At 52.5% G+C, this 25,107-nt stretch overlaps 1 protein-coding gene across 1 annotated transcript; it reads right to left on the bottom strand.

The window, feature by feature from the left end:
- Nucleotides 1-796: 796 nt before the first annotated feature.
- Nucleotides 797-25,107, bottom strand: OLFML2A (olfactomedin like 2A). The gene is made up of 8 exons (XM_077768206.1): nucleotides 25,009-25,107; nucleotides 16,969-17,232; nucleotides 11,206-11,313; nucleotides 9,509-9,718; nucleotides 7,134-7,383; nucleotides 4,702-4,932; nucleotides 3,472-3,657; nucleotides 797-1,980 (listed from the first exon to the last, which is right to left on the bottom strand). Exons 2-8 carry the CDS (start codon nucleotides 17,218-17,220, stop codon nucleotides 1,376-1,378), a joined length of 1,842 nt encoding a protein of 613 aa, XP_077624332.1. The 5' UTR covers nucleotides 17,221-17,232; nucleotides 25,009-25,107; the 3' UTR covers nucleotides 797-1,375.

Here is a 25,107-nt window from a genome sequence, read left to right as displayed (position 1 = left end):
TCTGCCTAGCTCTAAAAATACTTCCTAAGGCAGATGAAGGGCAGGCTTGAAGGTCTTGTCCTGTGGGCTGTCTGGGTCTGAGGCTCAGGGAAGCCACCAGCAGCAGCAGGAGAGATGGCCCACCTGTGCATCCTCGGCCTTGAGTCCTGGGCTTAAGGGCAACCCTGGCAGCAAGATTCTGAAGGTAGGAAAAGCCCCGTCCACAGACCCCCTTCTCCTTCCCTCCCAGCTTTCACCCTTTAGCACTTCCATGCAACCGTAAAGTCCAGTGCCTCCCCTGGACCCAGATGCTCCGATCTCAGCCTCCCCTAGGGCCCCCTCCCCACTCCCACTGGGGGCCATTCCACTAAATGATCAGGTCAGGACTGACACGGAAGAGGGAATCTGTTTCATCCTGCTACCACCCCAGGCTTGGGTCCTAGGGTCTTGCTCATGGCAGTCCTGGAGGTATCCCTGAGTGCATATAGGTTGTGGGTTCAAAGGTCCAGAGAGAAAGGACAACATGGACCGCAGGCCCAAAGGCTCTGGGGAGGGCGGAGGAGAGGTCCCATAGCCTGTGGTATGTGGCCAAAGCCAGCCGTTCTAGGAGGAGAGGGAGCCTCAGGGCCTGGCCCAGCTGCCCACCCTGGTAGAGACCAGGCTGGCAGACAGCTGCCTGCAGCCTCCTCAGCTGCTGCTGCAGAAACAGATGACGGCACTGAGGAGGAATAAGAGAAAATAAAAATGAGTACAGAGGGAGGGGGAGCTTGGAACAGGGGCTGGTATTTTTCCTCGGGGTGTGGTTTCTNCCGGGAGGTGGCCAGAGGCAAGGAGCAGGAGTATTAGTCGAGGGGCCTAAGGCCCAGGGCCACCACCAGTTCGGCCAGAACCGGGGCCTGTGGTGGTATATGGAGCAGAGCCTACAACCAGCACTAGTGCATGGGTCCCAGAGGCCTCTGGTTTTGAGTGGCCCCAGGAAGGGAGACAGAGTTGAGAGACCAAGAGAAACTACAGGAGTAGGGAGAGGCCTGGAGGTGTAGGGGAGAGTGGTCAGGTCTCCTCATCTGTAAAGCATGGCCTGCCTGATCCAAAGCAGCTATTTAGGCAAGGGAACTGTCTCTCTGAGCCTCAGTGTCCTCATCTGTTAAATGGGCTTAATCATCTCTACCTCCGAGGGTGCGGTGGGGGGACCAAGAGGGATTGAGTGCATGTAAAGCTCTCGCAGGTGCTCTGCAAGTGGAAGGGATTACTAATCCACTGGGTGCCAAGGGAGCTTTATCCTGGCTGCGCCGCATGCTCTGGGACCTGGCCCCCTGAAAACCTAACCCTTGCGGGAGTTGCTGTGGGGAGCCCCCATGCCCACTGCCCCTCCTCTCCTGGGAGCACAGGTCCATGCTCAGACCACGAAGTGCAGGGTGTAGGTGAGCTGGTGGCCGTTGTCCCAGGCGTACAGCACCCGCTCCTTGGGGTTGTAGTCGATCTGGGTGGTGTAGGCGTGCTTATTGAGGAAGGGCAGCTGCGGGCGCGCGTCGGTGCCCGTGTGCGTGTCGAAGGCGTAGGCCACCTCACCCTCCTGCTGATTGTACGTGTCCACGGCGTACAGGATGCCGCACACCAGGAAGCAGTTCCCGTAGGAGTTCCGCCGCAGCCGCGTCTTCCACGTGGTCTCGCGGTGCATGGAGAGGTCGCCGGGGTCCAGGCGGCTCAGCACGATCACCTCGGGCTGGGCCTCATCGCGGTCATCCGCCGCGGGGTAGATGACCCACAGGCCGCTCTCGTCCACCGCGAAGTCGATGTCCGAGTGGCCGCGCCACTTCCAGGGCGTGGTGTCCTCGTACACCACGTCGGGCAGCAGCGCCCAGGAGGCCACGAAGCGCTGCCTCAGGTCGTACTTGATGATGTTCTTGGTGAAGGCGCGGTTGTAGTAGAAGGCGCCCTGGTACACCACGTGGCCCGTGCCGATCCAGTTATAGGGCAGCTTGTACATGTTACTCCAGCGGCCTGTGTGTGGAGAGCCTTAGGGTCACACCTGAGCCTCCAGGACAGCCCCCCACTCCCCCCAACCCCCAGGGACTGGCGAGGCCACCCAGGGCTCCTGAGTGGCCCCGCAAGCAAGGGATACTGAGTGTGCCATGATGGGCCAATCATCCCACCGCACCTCGACCACCGAGGAGGTACTGTTATCATCCCATTTGCCAAGGAGGAAACAGGCAGAGAGTTCAAGGGCGCACAGTTATGGAAGCCGCAGCTTCCCGTCCTATGAAACGAGAATCACAAGTCTCACCACGTTAGGCTGCTGTGTTGATTAGAGGAAAATGTATACGAATCATTTGCACAGGGCCTGGCAAGTATGAGCTTTGTCCCAGCTCCTCTATGCTTTGTCTCAGTGCCTTTGCCCATGGTGTTCCTTTTGTCTGGACTGCCATTCCCCATCCTGTCTGCCTAAGGAAGGCCTCCTTATCTTTCAGAGCCCTTAGCCAATGTTACCTCCTCCAGGAAGCCTTCCATGACGCCCCCTGGCTTGAGTGAGGGCCTCTCCTCTGACCTACCATGATCCTTGCCTTGGCACTTTTCACTGGCTTCCTCCACACCAGACTGTGAGCTACTGGAAGCAGGGATCAGGTCAGTTTTGACCTGGCAGAGGAAGGACTTCGGCTGTTCCAGGCCATACCCTGTGACTTCACAGCTATTAGGATAAATCCAAACTTTGATGTGGCTCATGAGGTCTGCCTCAGCCTACTCTCTCATTCTGCTTCCCCCACCTCCCTTCTATGCCTCCCTGCCTCTCATTGCCGGGCCTTGGCCCACACTGGGCCTTTTCTGCGTGGAACACCCGTCCCTTTCTCTTCTGCGTGGCTACTCCTGCTCTTCCTCCAGGGCTCAGCTCAGCATCACCTCTTGCTCTGGGAAGTCTCTGATGTGCACCATCCCTTCAGCCCTCCCACAAACACTATACTGAGATTATTTCTTTTAAACGTTTGCCTCTCACATCAGACCCTACATTTCTGGAGGGTGGGTCCTGTCTAAGTGTCCCCTCCCCCATCATGCACCAGGTCTGATAACCAAAATTCTGCCTTTCCCTGCCCAGACTTGCAGTTCCTCTAAGCTCTGCTCACCTGCAAAACAGAGTGATAACCCCCACCTCATAGAATTATGAAGACACCGTGAGCTGATGCACACAGCACGATTAGCATAATAAGTGCTCAAGAAGGGGAAACTCTAAGTATTGTTCCTCTTGACAGTAAGTTACACTTAGGAGGGCAGGACCACATCCATCTTGTTTGTTGCTGCGGTCCAGCTCCTGGCTCGGTGCCGGCACATGGGGGCGCCCTCACGTGCCCCTCCTTGGGGTGGCTGATCACTTGCAGCTAGGCCAGGCTGGGGAGGTCTGGACCACAGGAGACCACAGGCAAAAGAGGGCCCCGTCTCCACAGGAGACCCTCCTCAGGCCACCCACTCCCTGCCCCCCTTCCCACCTCCAGGCTCTCCCACCTTGCTTGAAGTTTTCCAGGTTGCGGAACTCCACCAGGCTGTTCCCGTAGTAGTAGTTGGTGACATAGATCCTGTCATCCTTCGCAGCAGGGTCCTTCATCCACGCTCCCTCGTGGCGCCCGTAGCTGTGGTGCCTCACGGGGGGGTCCACAGCCCGGAGGGTGCCCTCGCAGCTCATCTCCCTGCCTGTGGGGAGTGAGGGGCGCAGAGTTTGATACTCAGACCCACAGGCCCCGAGCCAGAGCAGCAGTCCTGGGAACGTTATCTGGGCCGTACTTAAATCCCTCCTGATCTTTTGTTCACAGCCCTTTTCCCCCTTTCCTCATGATCAAAGCAATGTCTGATCAATGGAGAAAACACAGAACGTTCGGTAAAGGAGAAGGGGGGAAATAAAAATGATTCAAGATGTCATTATCCAAAGAAAATTTTAAACATGCTATATTTCCTTCCATTTCTTTTTTTCTTCTTCACACGTCCAGTCATGCAGACATCCGTTAAAAAAGCGCGGTTCTTCTGAAGATTCAGTTTTATGCATCCTGTTTTTTCCCTCCACTGGGTGATTTCTCACATCATTAGAATGGCTACTTAATGATGTGATTTCAAGGTTCTACCAGGCCACCAGACAGCTGTGCCCCAGTCCCCTTGGTGTGAGACCTTCAGATTATTTCCAGTTTTCTAATGTTGGAGACAGGCTGGGAGGGAACCCGTTAAGCTGCAGCTGTTGTCCGCATTGCCGATGGACCTTTCAGGAAAGATTCCTGCAAGTGGGATGCACTCAGGCCAAAGGAGGCAATGGCTTTAACAATACCTTGTTATTACAGGTAGCCAAGAGGCCCTCCAGAAAGATGGGCTCGATGATTTAATAAGAAAGGCTTTTACCGAAAGGCACAAGCCAAAGCTACAAACGTGGACATAAAAAAAATTAAGATATGAAAATCGTTGCTGGATTTGGTGATGGGATTCTAGGTGATGTTAGGATTTGTTGAAAATACTACCTGTTTCACTGTAAATGTCCATCAAACTTTCTATAAAGGATCAGATAGGAAACAGTTTTGGCTTTCCAGACCACATACATCTGTATTGTTTTCTTTCTTTCTTTTTTTTTTTTTTTTACAACCCCTTAAAAATGTGAAAACCATTCTTAGCTTGAAGGCCATACAAAAACAGGTTGCAGGCTGTATTTGGCCCATGGGCTGGACCCTACTGACTCCTCAGGTGAGGCTTACTCACCTGGGTTGGGGACGTCTGGGCGTGAAGGTGGCTCGGTGGGCACGGGACGGGGGGTGGGGGTTGGGGTGGGGGTGACAGTAGGGTCCACGCTGGGGGTGCCGGAGGCCAAGTCCGCTCCCTCCGAGGCCCTGGGCCCAGCCTCGTCTTGTTCTGCTGAGTTGGGCTCTGCTGGCCTGTCCTCAGCCCTGGGCGGCGGTTGTTCCAGCCAGGAAGTGCCCCTGAGCGCGTTGTCTGTGGGGAGAAGACCCTGGGTTCACATCCTGTGCCACCTGCCAGGGTCCTCCCCAGGCCCATCTGGCTCCCAGCTCAGGAGCCACGGCAGAGAGAAGCGGGGAGGCCCTGAGGGGTAAAAGGCCTCTGAAAGTGGGAGGTGGGGAGGCTTTGTGGTCTGCAGACCAGCTCCAAGCCCCCCAGCTGAGTGAGCTCAGCCAAGTCGCCTGCCTTGGTGGGCCGCAGCTTCCCGTCCTATGAAACGAGACTCACAAGGCTCACCACGTTAGGCTGCTGTGTTGATTAGAGGAAAATGTATACAAATCATTTGCACAGGGCCTGGCAAGTATGAGGTACCAAACAGGAGACCCCTTCCCTCCTAAGTGTCAAACACTTCGTACCAATTCTTTCATGTGCTAGATTCAACCCCAGGAGGCAGAAACCCTTGCTCCCATTTTGCAGACTTTGTCCTGGTCGTCTCCCCTAGAACCCAGCGTGTTTCTCTCACCCAGTATTTGCCACTTCAGGCAGGGTGGGGCAGGCACAGCCAGCCTCCCATCACCTCTGGACTCCAGGTCTCTGTCTCTGTCCCCTCACTCATCTCCTACGTCTCATTTTGTGGCATTTTGGGGAACCCCCCCCCCCCATTTTTCCCCACCCCTGCTGGTGAGGCCTTTGCTGACAGGATGACTTTTTCAGCTCCCATGGGACCCCTTTGGGGCCATGTCTGGGTCACCCCTGACCCACACACTTCTCTGGGCTGGGATGGATGGGGCCTGGGTAGGGAAAACAGGAAGATTCAATGACGCACAGAAGGGACAGAGCTGTGAAGGGGTTTCAGGCAGGCTCTATAGCCCCCTGGCCTGGGTTCTGGTCCCACCACTCACTGTGAACCCTGGAGCCATCTCTTCAACTCTCTGAACTTGTTTCCTCACCTGGATCAAGTGCAACAGCGTGTGTGAAAGATACTCAGAAAACGGAGATGCCAGGGACAAAGGAAAGGTGATGGTGTGGCTCCCAGGGGACGAGGCCCCTTGACTCCAGGACAATTACCTGACTTCTTCCTTTTCTCTCCCTGCCAGGCTTCCTCTTTGCATAGGATTTAGCCAGGCCCCATTGTGGGGCAGCCGGTGGTGTCTCTCGGGAATGGGGCACACCCTCTTTCAGGGAGGCCTGGCCTTGGCAGCCAGCCAGGGCAAGAGGCTTGTTCCCACGAGCCTCGCTGGTAGAGCAAGATGCGTACAGCTGTTCTAGGGCAGTGCCCAGCCAGGGGTCAGAGGCTCTGTACTGTGGCCAGGCTGAGCTGGCAGGACTCAGAGCCAGCCAGTAGCTAGCACCAAGGGCTTGGGAAAGAGGCCTCTGAGCCTTGATAGAGCACAAATTTACCAGGCTCTTAAAGGAGCCTGGTCCCTCACAGTTCCACCTCCTGGTCCCTTGGACATGTGGGCAGAGAGCCTCATAGGAGGAGGTGGTTAACAGGGCCCAGGAAGGGGGAGCAGGCTTAGGATGCCCCTTGGGCATCTCGGGAGGGTCTCAGAGGAGGAATCAGGAGCCACATCAGTGAGGATGGCCCAGAAATTTGGGTACACTTGGAACTTTGGTCTCTTGTTTTTTTGGTTAAGTACTTGGTGGCCTTCACCGTGATCCCCCATGGATTGCAGGCAAAATGTAGGAGTCTGTGGGCTCTTTTTTGGGGAAATAAGAAGTGGAGGTGCTGGAGAGGCCATCCATTCCAAGGCCACTTGGGAAACAAGAGGTGTCCCGAAGGCCCCATGTCATTTCCCAGAACCCTGGCCTGGCTATAGCTCCAGGGGATTCCCACCACACCTCTGGCGGCTGCCTGGTCACAGGTATGTTTTTTCCCACTGGACTGTGAAGTCCACGTTAAGCAGAATCTCTGGGAGATACAGCAAGTACATGGTGGACCTTCAGCAAATCTTTGAATGAAGAAGGAAAAGTCGAGTGAGGGCAGAGACAGCTGAAGATACTGGAAAGGAACCGAGTGGCCCTTTGTACTGATTATATCACTTCACCCCCAAGAACGCCATGAGGGGTATTATCACATTGTGCGGATAAACAAAGGGCACCAATAGGTAACCATTGGAAGTGGCATCTGGGAAGTTTGACTGTAGAGAAGACACTGGATCCTTGTAGGCGATCCGTGGGGTGCTGTCCACCAGCAAGCCCCCGACCCCCAGGGGTCCAACCCTCCTCCAACTCACCGGCCACGGCCTCGGCCGCCTCCTTCCTGCCTGCCTTGTAGTAGGTGATGCCTCGGATCACAGCCTGCTGCTGGGCCAGGGCCCGGGGCTTGGCTGTGGGCTGGGGGAATCTGCCCTTGCCGCCCTCCTTCCTCAGCTTCTCCACCTTCAGCAGCTTCTCCTTAGGAGGTTTTGGGAGGCCCTTGTCTACAAAGCTCTTCTGCATGTTGCCATATTTGTCGTTGTCTTTGCCTTTCCCTCCAGCTGTGTCCTGAGAGAGAAGCGAAATCTCAGACTTAGGGGGAGGTGGAAGAGGTGCTGTGGGAGGTCACGGAGGCTCAGCTTGTGGGAGCTGGAAATGGTCATGCCGCTCCAGGACCCATGTCTCAGGTGCTTGTGAAGTCACAGTTTTCTCCCAGAGTGGCTAAGCCCATGACTGGGGTGTGCCTTGGTTTCCCCACTCAGCTCTAGTTCTCAAGCCCAGCCTCATAGGTTAGAGTCCTGTCTCATTTCCGAACACCTGCATACTCACCCCCAGGGGGTAGATTATAATGATCAACTCCCTAGGGAGGTAACTGGTCACCAGGTCAGCTTCCTATCCGTCTCTCTCTCACTCATGGGTCTTTGTTAGTGGGCAGGGAAGAGGTTCTCAGGCTCCCAGGCAAGATAACCAATGTCATCTCAGTGTGCTCGGAGCTGTCCCAGTGTTAGCACCGTAAGTCTTTCATCCTGGGAAGCCCTTCGGACTCAGGCAAACTTGAATGCGTTGGTCACCAAGGGCATTGCCCTTCATGCATGCAGTTTCCAACGTTTTTTAAATTTTATTTTTACTTCCTTTTAAATGCCTCTGGTGCTGGCTTGGCACAAGATCACAGGCCCTGTGACATCACCCATTGTCAGGCAGACTCTCCAGGAGATACAGCAAGTACAGTATCTAGACCTTCCGTGTCGTGGCCAAAACAGCATTCATTCGCTCCTGTGGACTTGACACAGGAATGAGCAGGAAGCCTGCCCTGGGCTAAGGCATCAGGCTTCCTCCACACTTTATCAGCAGCTAGGCAGTCCCGGCTGCAGGCACAGATGGCCCCATCATCACAATGTCAGCAGAGGAGGCCAAGAGGTGGAGAGGAAGAGCGTGGGCTTGCCAGTCACGCAGATGCAGGTTCAAGTCCTGGCGTAGCCGCCCTCTCTCCACGTGACCTCACTCTGCGCTTCCTCATCTGCCAAATGGTCAATGATTGTCCCTCCTCGCGAGTGGTTATGAGAATAACTGAGATCATGTCTGTGAGGAAATCAGGTTTAGATGTTAGAAGTCAAATTTAGAGGATGTCAGGATTCTACAACGTCAGCTCCTTTCTTCCCTGCTCCAAAACACAGGCTGCTGTGTGGATTGGAACAGTTGTGCCCTGCATGTGGGTGACTGGCTGAAGGGGCATGAATGGCATTGAAATTGAATCTGTACTCTTATTTGCCAAGCTGCACGCCCTAGTGTATACTTATCATAGGAGGGAGCCTCTGTACAGTTTGCCCACCCCCAGGGGACTCCTTTTTATTTGCCCAGAAGAAGAGCTTTTTTGGCAGTTGTCTGCTTAGAGGAGGGCCTTTTCCTTTCTTTTTTTTTTAATCTTATTTTTAAATTTATTTATTTTGAGAGAGAGAGAGGGTGCAGAAGGGGCAGAGAGACAGCGAGACAGATAAAAACCCAAGCAGGCTCCGTGCTATCAGTGCAGAGCCCAGTGTGGGGCTCAAACCCATGAACTGTGAGATCATGACCTGAGTTGAAACCAAGAGTTGGATGCTCACCCAACTGAGCCACCCAGGCGCCCCGAGGAGGGTCTTTTTCAAATGCATGTACAGGTGTGTTATATGTCTTGGATGGCTCTGCCTGGTGTCTCTGCTGAGCTTGAATATGGAACGCCTGGGTATTTGCTGCAGGTTGACAAAGTGGTGTTAGTCTGCAGGGTTCCCCAAGGCATGGCCCACCTACCCCTGAGCAGGCGGGGCCCAGGGGGCCAGCCTCAGCAGGAGAGGCTATAAGTGGCTTTGCTGCAGCCCACCCCCAGGGCCAGGCAGGAAGGACCCTCTCTATAGCCTTGTCCCCACTAGTTTGGAAATGGAAATGCCTTGGACGCCGCCAAACACCTGCCTCAGCAAACAGACCCCTCAGCAGGATCCCCACGCCTGCCCCCACCTTACCTCTGCCAACCATGCCCGCTGTAAGCCAGGCAAGCCCTGCCTCCCCCCCCACCGTGGACTCTCCAACTGTGCCAGCCCTCAGCCCTCTCCTATGCTAACCTGAAACCCTCATCCAGCTAGTCCCTGGGACTAAGGTCCTGGCACACTGTGTTCCCAAGTCCACCCACCTGCTAGCCCCATCACCAGAGCCACGGCCTCACCTGAGCCTTGCTGGCAGGGCCAGGGGCTGGGGCAGCATCTGGGACTGTGGCCGCGTCCTTCTGCAGCAGCTGGAGGCCCAGGCTGGAGAGCTCCTTCTTGATGCCCATCATGATGGCTGAGTGATTCTCATAGCGCTTCAGCTGCTCACTGAGATGGCGCATGCCCTCCTTCACCACCTCGTTCTCCCGGCTCAGGTTCACCTTGACGCTCTGTGGGGCAGGGCCTCAGTCAGGGTCTTTCTAGCCTCATCTGAGAGCCACTTCCTACCCCCCACCCCCACCCCCCTGGAGGAGACACCTCAGCTTCGCTGCCCAGTCTCCTGAGGAGGGCCCAAGGGTACAGACAGTGGCACCAGCCGGCTTGGATGGATAAAGCATGCTGCCCAGAGACCGTGTAATCATTACTGTCTTATTTAAAAAGTGAAGTAAGTGATGTTTTTCCCTTGGGCAGAGGGAGCCAGTTCCTCCGAAGTGAGGCTGTTTTCTTCACTTCCACCCAGAGTTAGCAATAAGGGTGGTTGTTTTTTTTTTTTTTTTTTTTTTGAGTTATCGCCTAGTGAACAGAAGCAAAGCACAGATAATGCAAAACAGAAGACAATTAAAAAATCATTTCTTGGTGGCTACGGAAATCATTTCTGATTTGTTCCAGCCACAGCAGATACACTCTCCAGATTGTCTGGCTCCTAGTTCCATGAAGTGAGTTAACATTTCTTAAGATTACTGGAGGAAAGGTCAAAGAAGGATAACCACGGGGCTGGCATCAGGAGTGCCTGGCATGTACTAGGTGCACAGAAAACACTGGCATGCGGTAGCGATCCAACAACTGTTCCCTGATTCCCAGGCTGGCAAGGGCCTGGCACACAGTACATACACACCAAACACTTTTTGGGTGATTAAAAGCACTGTGACCCCAGCCTTGGGGAGAGCAAGGGGTTAATCTCCCACCCAGGGGCACAGGATGCCCAGGTGCCCCCTCCCTCTGAAAAGGAAGCCGGGAAAGGAAGCCCCCACGCCCGCTCCTGGCAGCCGCGTGTCCCCAGGCTCCCGGCAGCCCAGCAGGGGCCGGATATAGGAAACAGGCGGAGGCCAGGCTGTGCCAGCAGAGATGTGTGCCAGCAAACCTTGAACGTGCAGCCTGGACCCCCAGGATTGTCCAACTCTGTCACTGTCCTCAGGGGGCGGTCCTGGCCACCTGCCTAGCCCTCCAGCACATTTGCACTTGACCAGAAGATGCTTAGCACCTCTGCGTCTGCTGCAAGTGGGTACTGGGACCGCGATGCTATATTAATAAGCCCTGCCCCAGTGGGCGTAGCCAGTTCTGCACTTTTATATGGCATTTTATAAAGCGATGAGTGGCCCTGGAGTTGTGCAATGTACAAGTCCTGGTCTTGGTGAATTAAGGGCAACTGCAAGTTCCAACCAGCCCCATTTCATATCCCTTTCATGTAGTCAGCCAATGCCTCAGTTTCTCCACCCAGCCTTCCAGCTTCCTGTAGGCCCATGAGCCCAGTCAGACCTCTTTCTCAAAGTCTGGACCCAGAGGCCTGCATTTCCCTCGCCCAGCTGCCTCCTAGAGTCCAGTTTTCAACAGCCACCAGGGTCAGGGCAGAATTGCCCAGGCCCCTTCAGACACTACTAACTACCCTTGGCCTCTAGTGTTGACCCAGCCTGGCTCCTGGGTACGGCTCTGCCCTTACCTCTTCCAGCGTGTTCATCTGGGAGGCCACCTTGTGGACATAGGCGTGCACTTTCATCAGGTCCATGCTGTACAAGGTGCCCTCCAGGAGATCCACCATGGACTGCAGCTGCTCAGGAAAGGGCGGGAGGGTTAGGGCAAGGGCAGAACACAGGATCAGGCACAAAGGGTGCAAAAGGAGCTCTGCTGCTTAGAATGGCCTCCATGGGTCCTCAGCATCCATTAGACCCAGCTTGCTAATAATAATCATGAGAAAAGCAGTGGATTCCATTTTTGAACACTTCCCGCAAGGCAGGCACTGTGTTAGGCGCTTTTCACTGTTTCACTTAGTCCTCAGGACAACCCAACTGGGTGTGTGGTGGACACTGGCGATCAATCTACATGCTCTGGGATCCCTCTTACCTGTTTTTTGTGCCCGTACCTGGCTTCCATGTGTCTCCTTTTTAACAGCCTGCATCTGTAACTCTCTTCAAAGAGCTGCTGTGTCCCCAGAGTGCCTGGGAGTGTATGTCCTCCTGGGCGGTCCTTAGGCAATGCCTGGCAGGTGTGGGCATTGAAAATCCCAGCTCCCTAGCCCCAGTGGGGACAACTGGGCTGTCATTCACACTCCAGCGTCCCCTGGGGCTGAAGCTGATGGTTAGCCTGAGACCACACCCTACTGGGCTTCCTTCTCTTCCCACCTCCACCTCTACCACTTTGGTACCAGCTTCTCCCAGGATTTTCAGAATACATTACCAGCACATGAATCACTTGCCGCAGTCTGTACCTTGGGACCCAAAGACAAGGTCTGGACAACTTTTTTCTTTCTTTCTTTCTTTCTTTCTTTCTTTCTTTCTTTCTTTCTTTCTTTCTTTCTTTCTCTCTCTCTCTCTCTCTCTCTCTCTCTCTCTCTCTCTCTCCCCTTCCTTCCTTCCTTTTTTTTTTTTAAAGTAATCTCTGCACCCTACATGGGGCTTGAACTCATGACCCTGAGGTCAAGAGTCACGTGCTCTATGAACCGAGCCAGTCAGGCACTCTGACAAAGTCTGGACAACTTTTATTTTCATCTTACAGAGTAGGAAATTGAAGTTTAGGTGAAGTGACTTGTCCAAAGCCACCCAGTTGTTAAATGGTGGGGCTGGCAGCAGATCCCAGATTGATATACACCCAAAACCTCTTTCCTATCATGCTTTACCATTCCTTCTTGTGTTCAGATGGGGAAACAGAGGCCAAAAGAAGGGAAGAGCTTGCACAACAAACAGGTCAGTGGCAGATGCTGTGTCACCCTTGTCCAGCTCAGGGCTCCTCCCTGCAGATGTCGCTCCCCTTCCTATCTCCATCACACGTCATCAGGATATGGCCTCTCCAGATGGCTGAGATGCCAGCGAGTGTTAGGGAAGCCATGGTACGGGGGGCCAGCTGGAAAGCAGCTTCCGCTGGCTTCTTGAGAAGGGCTGTTCCTTCAGCCCACTCTCTCGCAAGGCCCCACTCCGAGCCATGCAGCACTTCTCAGGCTCTGAGCAAGCCAGTGCTCCTGTCTGGCCCTGGCCAGCTGTTTCCAAAACAGTTTTACTCCCACTCTCCCAGGGGTATTCAAGTTGTTTTAAGCCAGAAATCTTTTCTTTGAGTAGACATTGATCTCTAAAATGGAAAAAGGGAGTGGAGAAGTCCCACGGAAGCAGGGGTTGGGCCTTGAGTCTTGTCTGCTCCCCTGTAACCTCAGACCCTGAAGGCTCAGACCCTGAAGAGTTGCTTGGTACCCCTTGGGCTCAGGGGAGCACAGTTTGAGAACCATGCACATAGGCTGTTGTGTGCTTCGGCTTCCTTCTCTGTGAAATGAGGCAATAGGGCTGTGGTCAGGCGCAGTAGTGTCTGGACAGGCCACCGCACAGTGGGCACGCTGCAAGGGCTTCATGAATATCAGCAATAATGATACTATTCCAGGGGACTAAAGGGGATCCTCCCAGATCCACTCTGGTGCCTTCATGGCGACCAAAACTAGCTTTCCAAAGTACAGCTTTGACCATGGGTCTCTCTCCTGCTAGATAGCTTGTCATGGCTCCCCAGTGCTCATATATGACCTTTCACTTCCTAAGCCTGGCACTCGAGCCCTCTATGCTCTGCCCCTGTATCATCTTTGGCCTCAGCAAATGTCTCCTCTGGGCCAGGCACGAAGGGCAGTGATGAGTAAGACAGATGCAAGCCTTCATGGTCCTTCACAGGCTGTCAAAGAACAGAGAGTAACAGAGAGGTGCCCAGATCATTAATGACAGGACACTGACCTTGTCTAGGAGCAGATGTGGATTAGTGAAGTATGCCAGGAGGGAGTTTTGTTTGAGCTGAGCTCTGCAGCAGGAGCCCAAATTAGGCAAAGAAGGCAGGAGAAGGGCAATCCAGGCCAAGGGAATGGTTTGTGTAAAGAGCTGGAGGGGAGAAGAAACACGGTGTGTTTGGGCCATGCCACCAAAGCGTGTATCGCTCATCTGTGATAGAGTAATGACAAAAAGTGAGAGTAGACTTTTACAAACTTGCAGATCCCTCTGCCAAAGAAATCTTTAATCTGTTGACTCTACTAGTAAAACACTAGATTTGTATGTTGCATGTCTGTTTTCTGTTTTGTTTTTCGATTAATTGATTTTTATGGCATTTTCCAAAAGAACTGGTTCTTGGTTTTTATTTTTTTATTTAAAAAAATTTTAAAGGCTGCCCTTTTTTAAAAATAAAAAAATTTAAGTTTATTTACTTATTTTGAGAGAGACTCAGAAAGCACGAGTGAGGGAGGGGCAGAGAGAGGAGAGAGAGAGAATCCCAAGCAGGCTCTGCACTGATGCAGGGCTCAAATTCACGAAGCCTGAGATCATGACCTGAGCCAAAATCAAGAGTTGGATGCTTAACTGACTGAACCACCCAGGTGCCCTGGTTCTTATTTTTTAAAAATCTGTCTTTCACCACAGATTGAGAAGCACCATGTTAGAGGAATTGACAGGTGGCTAGTGGGGCTGGAGTAGAGAGAGCGCAAGGAGCCATCCTGGGCCAAATTCACTCCACTTGCTCTCACCCATAATGCCCTCATTTCTTCTCTGCCTGAGGGACTCCTACCAAGCCCTCAAAGCCCGGCTCTAGTGTTACCTCCTCTTTTGGGTTTCCCACAGTCCCTGGGACATCCTGTGGCCCAGCACCAATGACACTGGCATTGTTGGAGTCAGGAGCTGTGTCCCCATAAGACTGGGGATTCCTCAAGGGTGGGGCCGTGTCTAGTTCATGTCCAGAAGGAAAGGGAGTGAAGAAGTGAAAGGTATGCACCTGTCACTAACATTCCCAAGGAATCTAGAATCCTCTCCCTCCTACTCAGAGTCATGCAATGGAGACCAAATCACAGCTGTTCTTAGCTTGAGAGAAAGGGCTGGGGTAGAGACAGGGGAGGGTATAGCGTGGGTGTGCCCTGCTCCCCCTCCTCCATGGGCTTCCCTTAGAAGGGGCTGCCCATAGAGAGCCTCCTGATGAAGGAGGAGGAGCTAACCCTAATGAGAGAGCCCTCAGTCCTGTCTCATACCGCCTCTGCCCCCTTCTCCTCTTGGGGTTTTCTGGGTACCTCTCAGGTACCTGCTACTGCACCTACAGTGTGAATGAGACACGGTATTTTTTCTTCCTCCTATGACACCACCTACTGGGTCAATCTCACCGCTACCCTACTCTGGTCCTACAAGACTGAATGAAAACCATCATGGCTGCTGTGTACTGAAAAGGGCTAAGGGACAATGGGCTCCTGGCTGAAAGCTGCCGAGGGACCCCTTCCACAGGCAAGGGACAGAGAAGAGAATTCCTAAGTTCAAACCTTAGCGCTGCCAGTTGCTTGCTGTGAGATCTTAGGCAAGTCACAATCCCTCTCTGGGCCTCAGATTCCTCCATAAGTAGAGCTGGGACCATAAGTTCCCTCTCCAAAGGGTTGTGGCAAGGATTAAATTATCCAGAATTTATGAAAAACTTTTGTGTATCGTCACATAAAGTATGCTTACAATTTACTTAATGAGAAGTGGGTTTGAGTAGAAGTTGGGTTTGTCCCTATAACTCAAGACTGGCCTATATAGCCTCAGGGCCTGGAGTCTGCAGAGCCCTCGCCCCAGGCACTGACAAGCTGTTAAGAGGCAACTTGCTCTCAAATTCAATCCTATCCCAGCTTTGAGAGTTTTGGTATCCATTTAATTGTTACAAAAATAAAACGAAAGTTAAATTTAAAGAAAATATATTTAGCCAAATGTTGGAGACAATTTTTCACGGGTCTCTTGCTTTTCTGCATGTCTTGTATGCAGAGGCGCTGACTGTCTTGTCTTTGTTGCAGGACATCTTATTGTATGGTGAACAATCTTGGAATATAGAGTGTTTCCCTCCAGGGTAGGGAAGGTGTTCTCAGTGCCCATTGTAAAAGATCTGGATTCTTTAAACTTGGGGCTCCACTCTTGAGAAATAACCCAGTGTGTGTGCAGGCATCATCCGGTTGTCACCCCATGGGAAGTGGAGCTGGAAAAATCAGTTCAAGAAAATATAGATACTCTGGCTGCTGTGAGTAATAAAGTCCTTAGTCTCTGACCCAGGAGGCTTGTGTCTTCTGCCAGTACCCATGAAACGTGTAGGGTGACTTGTTATCTTATAAGTAGGGTAACAATTTCACAGTTCTTGATACCAAAAAAAGGCAAAATAGATAGTCATATGGTTGGAAGAAATTATAAAAGAAAAAGATACTCTCCAAAGACAGCAAGTTTATCTAGTCCATTACAGAAAGGAAAACAGGAGAGCAATGTGGTTTAGAACACATGCTTCAGATACAGCAGGACGTGGTTCAAATCCCAGCCCCACCAAGCACTGAGCTGGGTGTGTTATGAATGCCACAAAGGTGCCTGGCTGGCTGGCTGTGGGGACTGTGATCTAGCCTGCACATGCCTATTCAAGCCATGGGTCCTGGTGGTAAGCCCTGGCATGGGGCGGTGGCCCCCGGAGGTGGGGCTTTTTTCTGATCTGCCTATAGAGGTGGCTGGGGGGAGGTAAGCATAACATTCATATAAAAGTATGGTTTAGACCCCGAGGCTACATGCCATTATGTGAGAGCTTGGGCCAGTTACCTAACTTCCCCAACCTCAGTTCTCTTGCCTATAAAATGAGGATAGTGATTCCATATTTCCCAGAATGCTTCAAGAATTTAGAGGAAAAAATGTGTAAAAAGAGCTTAGCACAACATCTGGTATGCAGGTGGTGGTTGAATATGGGAAATGGTGTTATTACATTAAGAACAATAAAATGCCACGAAACTTAAAATTTAAAATACTATATTCTGAGGTGCTGACAGATGAATTGGTTTAGGTAAAATATAGGACACTGAACTAGGTGATAAAGTATATATCTCTGTTTGCTTATTTTCTGTCTCCCTTACTCTTCTGTCTCCCTTACTCAAGGCACGGACCTCAATGAGTTCCCTCCTTTATTCCCAAAACGGTAGCCGCCTGGCCAATAGTAGGTGCTCTGTGAATATCTGTTGCATAAAGAAGGCTGTATTGTGCAGACACGCTAGAGCACAGGGTAAATAGCGTAAGAATGCTGCCTCCATCACTTACTGGCAAATGGTATTGGGCAAGAAGTGGCTTTCCCCTCAGGGAGCCTCTGTTTCCTCACCTGTGAAATGGGGTAACAACAGCACCTACCCACAGTGTGTGGACTTTTCACTGAAAGGACAGTCCGTGCTAGATATTCATCCAGGAGGTATTCCCTTCCCCACATCCCTCCGAAAGTCTACCTTGAGGAGCTCCGGTGCCTGCTTCTTGAGCTTCTCCATCTTCCACTCGTTCTCGCAGGGGTTGAGTGAGGAGGGTGGTGCCGTGCAAGAGCAGCGGCAGTCGGTCCCCGAGCTCACTGTCTCCACAGTGTAGAAGTCCTCCACCCGCGCCCGCCCGCTGCGCACCCGGCTGCACGCGTCCTTGCTCAGCGGCCGCATGATGCACTTGCAGCGGCAGTCAGAGCCCTCTGAGGTCATTCGCACCTGGTCCATGTCACCAAACACCTGCAAGAGGAGCTCAGGTGAGCCGAAGGCCAGTGCTGGGGGGAGAAGGAGAGAGGAGGAGCCACAGGGGACAGGTAGCAGAACCCAGTGCCCTTGGCCTTTGGGGCGCCTTGCTGGCTAAGTCAGTTGAGCCTGTGACTCTTGTTCTCAGGGTTGTGAATTCGAGCCCCACATTGGTTGTAGAGATTACTTAAAATTTTTTTTTTAAACTCTTGAAAACCCATGGAATTACCACAGGACCCAGTAATTCTACTCCTAGATAGAATTATTGCCCAAAGATGACTTCTCCAAAGAACTGAAGACAGGTATTCAAACAAAGACTTGCCCGTAAATGTTCACAGCAGCAGGATTCACAATAGTTACAAGGTGGAACCAATCCAAATGTCCATCCACGGATGGGTAAACAAAAGTAGTGCATCTGTCCAATGGAATATTACAAAGTACTGATACATGCTGCAATTTGGATGAACGTTGCCAACATGCTGTTAAGTTGTAGAAGCCAGACACAAAAAGCCACAGATTGTATTAACATCCAGGATAGGCAGCTCCACAGACAGAAAGGGGATTAGTGGTCGCCAGGACTTGGGAGGGGGGAAATGGGGAACAATTGCTTAATGGGCACGGGGTTTCCTTTTGGAGTCATCAAAGTGTTCTCGAACTGAGTCGTGGTGATGGTTGCAGTCATCAAAGTGTTCTCGAACTGAGTCGTGGGATGGTTGCACAACACTGTGAATGTACTAAATGCCACTGAATTGTGCACTTTAAAATAGTTAAAATGGTAAATATCATGCGTATTTTTAAAATAGTTTATTGTCAAGTTGGTTTCCATATAACTTATCATGTGTATTTTATCATTATAGTAAAAAATAAGAATGAAGACCTTCTATGGGGCATTTTACTATATCTCAGTTTTCCTGTGCATCACATCCTTTAATATCTGTGTATGGGGGGAGGGGCTAGTTACCTCCTTATCATGGTCTTCAAGGCCTAGGTGAGCTGATGGCCTCTCCCCAACCCCTCCTCTTGTCACCCTTTCCTTCCTTTGGGTTACTCCACTCCAGCCTTTGCGGATGTGGTACCCGCATCCTGAAACCCTGATACTCCCTTGGTTTATTCCCTCATGTTACTTACACATCACCTCATCTGAGAAGCCTTCCCAGACTACCCACCTCCCCTTACTCTCTGTCCCCTTATCTAGTGGCTTTGTTTTTCTTTATTATACCTATTACCATCTGAAGTATTTGTGTTTGCTTGCTTTTCTCTTACTCTACTGAAGGAGCCATTAGAGACAGGGACTTTGCTCAGTTCTCTCCTATGCCACAGAATAGTGCCTGCATGGCCCATAGCAGATGCTCTGTAAATATCTGTTGGATAAATGAGCCTGCATTTTGCAGAAATGCTAGAGTGCAGGGCTAAGACCATGGTGTCTGCAACCCGGTTAGTAGCTGTGAGCTGGTAGGCCACTCCCCTATTTGGCTCAGCCAGGCTACCCTGGGCTCCAGGCTCTTAGCTCTTGCTCAAGCAACAAACACCTCATGGCCACTTAGCTCTCACTGAAGCCACCAGGACTCAGTTCATGGCTCCCTTGGGCTTTCTGCCAACCCCAGCACCCTTGAGTGTCCCAGGGCCCTCGGAGGAAGGGCCAAAGGTTCTCCATATCTGTTCTGAGCTGTCAGACACCTGTTGGAGCCTCTGTTGGACCCTGGGTGACAGCTGGAGGGGCAGAAGAAATAGATTGAGATACATTTTTGAGGTTTCCTGCTATATGAGAAGCCGGCAGAGTGGGCTCTGAGAACACACAGGAAGACACCCAGGAAGACTGCTCAGAAGAGGGCACCCTTGGGGGGGCATCTTTAGTGAGAAGGGCATTCAAGAGACAGCAAATCAGACATGGAAGGATGAGCAACAGCCTGGCACTTGGGGGTCTGGGGGAGCTTCATTCTGGCTGGTACTTCATCATGGCAGGAACCCTGGGGTGGCAGAGACCAGCTCGTGGAGGGCCCTGAAAGCTGGTTGAGGATCTTGGCTTCTTCCTAAAAACACTGGGGAGTCATGGAAAGATTTTAAGCAGGGGAGAGCCAGGGTCAGATCTGCATTATGGGACGTTCACTTGGGCTGTCTCGTGGAGAGATAGATGGTGGATGGAGGAGGCAAGCCTGGGGCACAGATCCCGGAGGTGACATTTAATGAGAACTCACTAAGCGCTGGGGGAGTGTAGGGCCAGTGCTTAGGCAACAACCATAGCCCACCTACAGCTGTGTGTTCTTGGGTAGATTACTTAAACTCTCTGTGCCTTAGTTTCCTCATCTGTAAAATGAGGGTACTACTAGTGTCTACCCAACAAAGGACTGTGTGAGGACTGAGAGATGGAACGCCAGGAATATGCTCTGTCTGGTACCAGGAGCCCACAGCACACTCTGTATATTGTAACTGTTATTATTACTACCAATAATCCTGAAAAGGGGTTGTTTTTCTACTTCTTTCTCTGTGTGTATACAGTGATAGATATTCTTAGCAGGGTCCTTATAGACGAGAAAACTGAGCCCTGGAGCCATCAAATGACTTGTTCAAGGGGATTAGAGCCCAGTGTGGGTAGACTTCCAGTCCCCTGGGGGACAAGGAGGGTGGGGAAGGAGGAAACCACCAGTAGCTTTGTCCTGGGCCCTCTGTGGGCGGAGTGTACCCTGGGCACTTGGGGGGCAATTCTCCCTTGCCTGTGAATGCTGACAGCCAGGCTAGGGGTCCTGCGCATTCCTTAGATCTTGGCCAGTACATTAAGCCTGCCTTCTCTTCCAGCTTTCTAGGCCCCCTTCCCACCTCTGCTGGGGCCTCCAACCACCCCCTGCCCCCGCCCGCTAGTCCCCAGTGGGTGGATGTGGATGTGTTCTGTGTGGCCAGGCCAGAGAGGCTTGCTCCTGGGGACCCACTCATAATCCCAATGTCCATCCCCACCAGCAGCAGCCTCCACATCAGACTGCAATATTCCTTCTCTCCCCAGATGAGGTGCTACATCCTGAGGTGGGCGGCCGGGGCCCTGATACCTGCCAGGGATTGGAAGAGGGCCTCTGCTCCAGCCCCGGCTGCCAGGAGCCTAGGCAAGGCCCTCGCTATGGTGATTCCTGGGGCCTGCAATGCTCGATTGGAGGCAGCAAAGCATCATGGTGAGGGGCCAAACCCAGACTCAAATCCCAGCTCCTCCATTCCCCTGCATGGCCTTGACTGCTCTGAGTCTCTGCGTCCTCCTCCGTAAAATGGGGAGGGTAACAATCTTTGCCTCATAAGCTTGACCTGAGGCTGAAATGAGTCAAGATGCATGCAGAGCACCTGGCACCAAGCCTGGCACAGAATAACTGCTCTTTAAGGGGTTCCTGCTATTCAAGTAGCCGCCAACAGCCCTCCCTCACGTTTTCACATCATTTGCTACCTCTCTTTGCTCTCATCACAGCCCTCTCTTACAGAAGAGAAATCTGAGCATCAGAGACCACTAGAGGCTTGTCCAGGGTCACTAAGAACAGCTTGACTCTAAAACTGGTTTACTTGCTGTTCCTCCCATGACCATCCATAATCAATAGGCAAGGGTTTCTCCAACAACAACAACTGGGCTGGGACAGAAAAGGGGGCCCGGGGTGGGTCACAGGGGAAGGCAGAGGACCTGGCCCACCCTGCCCTTGGCATGAGGGCTGGAGGTGCTGTGAAGCAGGAAAGTCCCTGCCTCAGCCCACATCCCTTTCTATAGCCTCACTCAGCACACACCTGCTGCCTCACACCCTAGAAATGTGGGTGGTTCATGCTAAAAACATCCCTGGGTATTTGAGGGCGCCTGGGTGGCTTAGTCAGTTAACTGTCTGATTCTTGATTTCAGCTCACAGTTTGTGGAATCGAGCCCTGTGTTGGGCTCTGTGCTGACAGTGCAGAGCCTGATTGAGATTCTCTCTCTCCCTCTCTCTTTGCCCTTCTCTCTCTCCCTGCATGCCATTCCCTCTCCCTCTCTCTCAAAATAAATAACATTTAAAAACAAACCAAAAAACGTCCCTAGGTATTTGCAAGGAAATTGTACAATGAGATGGTAAGAAGGCATAGCTGAGATTTTTCTGAAGGTGGATAACTCTGGCCACAGTGGACAGGGGAGGGTTTACACTGTGAAATGTTCTAGAAACGAACAGATTAAAATTGTGTCACCTTGAGGTGGAGTCTTCCTTCTTTTCTCATGGCCATCCCAGACTCACTTTTAAGAGCCAGTCTCGTGTCCTCCTGTAGGCAAAGATCTCCCCTAGGGCCTACTGCCGGCTGGACACCTCCCTGGATGGCAAAGGACCCGCAAACGTAAGCCATCCACAACTGGACCCAGCATCTTTTCTCAACTGATGTCTACCTGCCCTCCCACCCAACCCGGATCTCTGAGCCCCCGTCTTACACAGGACACGCCATCAGTCATGTTCTTCCAATTTTTTATCCTAATTATCTCCCATCTCTATCCCTGGGCCTCCACTCCATGACCATAGCCCAGGTTTAGACCACATTAACTGCTACCTAGAAACACAGCAGCCTCCTCTCTACTAGCTTCTTCCAGAAGCTCTCTTTGTTGATCTTTACTCTCTTGCTCCACAAACCTCCATGGCTCCCTGTATCTCCATGAGTTCTCAACTGGACGGACGTGCCCTGGAATGACCTGAAGTACACTTGGAAAATGCAGATGCCCTGGCCTGAGTCCACACTCCTTAACTCAGACTCTGAGGCTCCCCAGGCCATCTGGATGCCCACTGAAGGCTCAGAATCCTGTAACCCCAGGATTCTCCAAACTCCTCAACCTGACTCTTTTGACCTCAGTGTTCCAGCCTGTCAAATAGAGGTTGGCAGCAGGGCTGTGTAAGATTCTGAACTGACGTGCTGGGCATGAGGCTTGGCACACAGGGTGTTTCTCAGTACTTTCTTCTGGATGTCCAGCCATCAGGAATGTTGGGGCAAGAATTTCCCTGTGTAAAGACCCTGTGGGGCCTGGCCTGGCCCCACACTCCTTGTGTATGGAAGGAGCACTTCATCACTTGTATCCCCTGCCTGCCCTGAGCCTGTTTTCAATTACACCCACAGGCAGAAACTCCCCGAGTGGAGGCGCAACAACACCGAAGCCCCCAGAGACCAGCCTGGCCTAGAACATCTGATCCTGCCTGTGCCAGCCCCTCCTGCTCCCCTCGCCCAGTCTTCACAAGCCTTGGCCTACCCTCTGTCCTTGGACCCCTGGTTGGTAGGATGACCAAAGACACCCCCCACCCCTTGTCATACCTGGATGCATAGAAGTAAAGCACCCTTCATAGATGGGGCAACTGAGGTAGCAATGGGGAATTCTCAGCCACATTCCAAGGGCATACAGCAGAAAGCAGGTTCCTTGAAGTCTCTGGTGCCACATGTGGTTACCTGTCTGTCCCTCCAAGCTGGAAAGCCCCTCGGAAATGCTGGGGAATCTGTGAAGCCCTTCTCCCACTCCCATGCTGGACAAAGCACTTCCTTAGATGAAAACTCCAAGTCCTGTTTAGGAGAGACCTTGCTATAAACACTTGCTATAAATTAAAGCACTCTGAGTGAGGAACTCCTTGACACCACAGAGTTCTGTGGTGAGTACTAGGGTTCAGCTGCCCCTGTACCTCTGAAAGTGTGGGGCAGGAGTGGGGGGAGGCTGAACCTCCCAGGAGCAGGAAGCCTAAGGTGGGGGCCAATTTAACCCTTTAGGACCATATATAGACTTCAAGTCCCAGGCTGGCCCTTGAAGGGCTCTCTCCTCCCCCAAATAGGACAAGCTTGGAGAGGAAGGATGGTTATGGGGGAGGGTGAGGGTGATAATGAAAACAGCTCTCTCTGTAGGGCCAGCAGGAGACCGGCTGTGCTGAGGAATGCAGAGTAAATTCACCCATCACTTGATTTTTATTTTTCCCAGCTGGCTGAAGTGGTGTGGGGTTGGAGGTGTCTGAAGGAGGGCTGCACTGCATCCTGCAGGCTCTAGGGTGCACCTCCCTACCCCACCAGCCCCAGCTTGCCCTGGAACAGCTAAACACACACACACACACACACACACACACCCCAACCTAGCAAGTGTTTGGCTGACTCACTACATAAACAGGCTGTTGGGTTTTCTTTGTCTTTGCTTTGTTTTGAATGTTAGCCCTCCCCCACAAGCTCTACAGCCCTCTGCAGGGCTCAGAGGATGCCCAGGACCAAGTAATCCTCCCAGCCAGAGAGATGGGAGGGGCAAGGCACTCATCAGGTTGTGTGGGGTTTTTTGTTTTTTGTTTTTGCTTTTTTTTTTGCTTATTGTTCCCCTACCTGAGCCAGGTCAGGGAATTGGAGAAGGCCCTACATAGAAAGGAAGTTGGACAGAGATTGTTTGTCAGATGGGGAAACTGAAGCCCAGAGTCAGGCAGTGACTTGCCCAAGGTCACAGGATCGGAGAACAACAAAGGGTCAGAACCTAGGTCTTTGGGTCCACAAGCTGGCCACTTCTCTATACACCTGAGTTTCCCATCTGTAAAATAAGAATGATACGCATCCCCTTCTTGTCTTTGGAGCACATGGTCAGGACCGCAGCTCACTTGTTTTCATACCCTGAGCCAAATCTTCACGGTGAGGTGAGTGCCCACTGCTCATACACTTATCATGTGGCTAGTGGCTTCTGCCTTTTACCTTGCCTGTGGGCAGTGCAGCCTCACCTTCTACGCAGGAAAGAGGCTAGGGAGACACCAAAAAAAAAGTCACTCCTTTGCTCTCATGCTGTACGAGCAGGGCCCTACCTTCTTCCCTCCCTTCACTCATTCCCAGTCCCCTCCTCCTCCTTACTGGGTCGTTTCCAGAACACCCTCAAGGGGTCCCTGCTCTGACTGGTTCTAAGTGCTTGCTCTCTCAACATTCTGGATCTCCCCTCCTTTTGGGTTCCACTGGTAAGATTTCTTAATTACAGTATGATTTATTGAGCACCTACTAGGTACCAGGTGTGGTGCTAAACATTTTATAGTCATGACCTCACTAAGAACACCAACTGCAGGAAATGCGAACCATTTTTATTCCCATATTTGCAAGTGAGGAAATGGAGGCTAAGAGAGGTAAAGGCCCAAGGTCGCCCAGATAAGAGATTTGAACTCAGGTCTGCTTGACCCCAGAGCAGATCCTTTTAGCCACAACTGAGAACAACAGCTCAGGTCCCTCCCGGAAACAAGGTGTCCTCCAGAAGGCACATTAGACCCCTGGCAGGACTACCAGAGGCCAGGCAAGCGGCCAGCCCACTGAGTTCACTGGGTAGAGACTCTGGATCCCCAGCATGGCCTGAAAGCCTTGACTCAGGCTCTGCTGCAAATCCAGGAATCCCTGGGTAGTAGTTACCCAGGAGTCTACCCCACGTGGTTAGCCTGCCGTGGAAACTTTCAGCCAGACTGCCCCTGCCCAGCGCTCCTGGGAATCCCCTTTCTGGGCTGGGGGCTGCATCTCTTGTCTGCGCCCCCTCCAAACTCTCAGGGTCCCCTCTCCCTGGCCCTGAGTTTCAGTGCTGACCTTCTCCCCGCACTGGACTGGGTCCCAGGTCCCAAGTACTCCTACCATCTTCAGCGCTTCTTCCCCACGCGCTCCTCTCCCTGAGTCCTGGCCCCAGCAGCTTCCTTGCTGAGCCCGTCGGGTCCCCAGGTCCTGGTCCTCCTCTCCTGGCCCGACACCCTCCTTGGACGGTACCCTAGCCACAGCGCCCCCTCGCGCCCGGCTCCCCGCGGCGCTGAGCCCGGGTCAGAGGGCCCGGCGTACCTTACTGTCAGCGCGCACCCGGCCCGCGCGCAGCAGCAGCAGCAACAGCAGCAGCAGCAGCGGCGGCAGCAGGAGCAGGGGCAGTGGCCGGGGCCGGGA

Source organism: Crocuta crocuta, unplaced genomic scaffold (genome assembly GCF_008692635.1).
Source record: "Crocuta crocuta isolate KB4526 unplaced genomic scaffold, BGI_CrCroc_1.0 scaffold35, whole genome shotgun sequence".
In the NCBI taxonomy this organism is placed as follows: domain Eukaryota; kingdom Metazoa; phylum Chordata; class Mammalia; order Carnivora; family Hyaenidae; genus Crocuta; species Crocuta crocuta.
The sequence above is the reverse complement of the archived record's forward strand: the minus strand, read 5'-3'. Positions and strand labels throughout refer to the sequence as shown.

Coding starts and splice junctions, on each gene's coding strand:
- OLFML2A (XM_077768206.1), bottom strand. CDS start 17,220: ATGGACCAGGTGCGAATGACCTCAGAGGGCTCTGACTGCCGCTGCAAG. Junction 11,314..16,968: donor AGGCACCGGAGCTCCTCAAG/GTAGACTTTCGG, acceptor TTTCCTGAGCAG/CTGCAGTCCATGGTGGATCT. Junction 3,658..4,701: donor CCCAGACGTCCCCAACCCAG/GTGAGTAAGCCT, acceptor CACTCCCCACAG/GCAGGGAGATGAGCTGCGAG.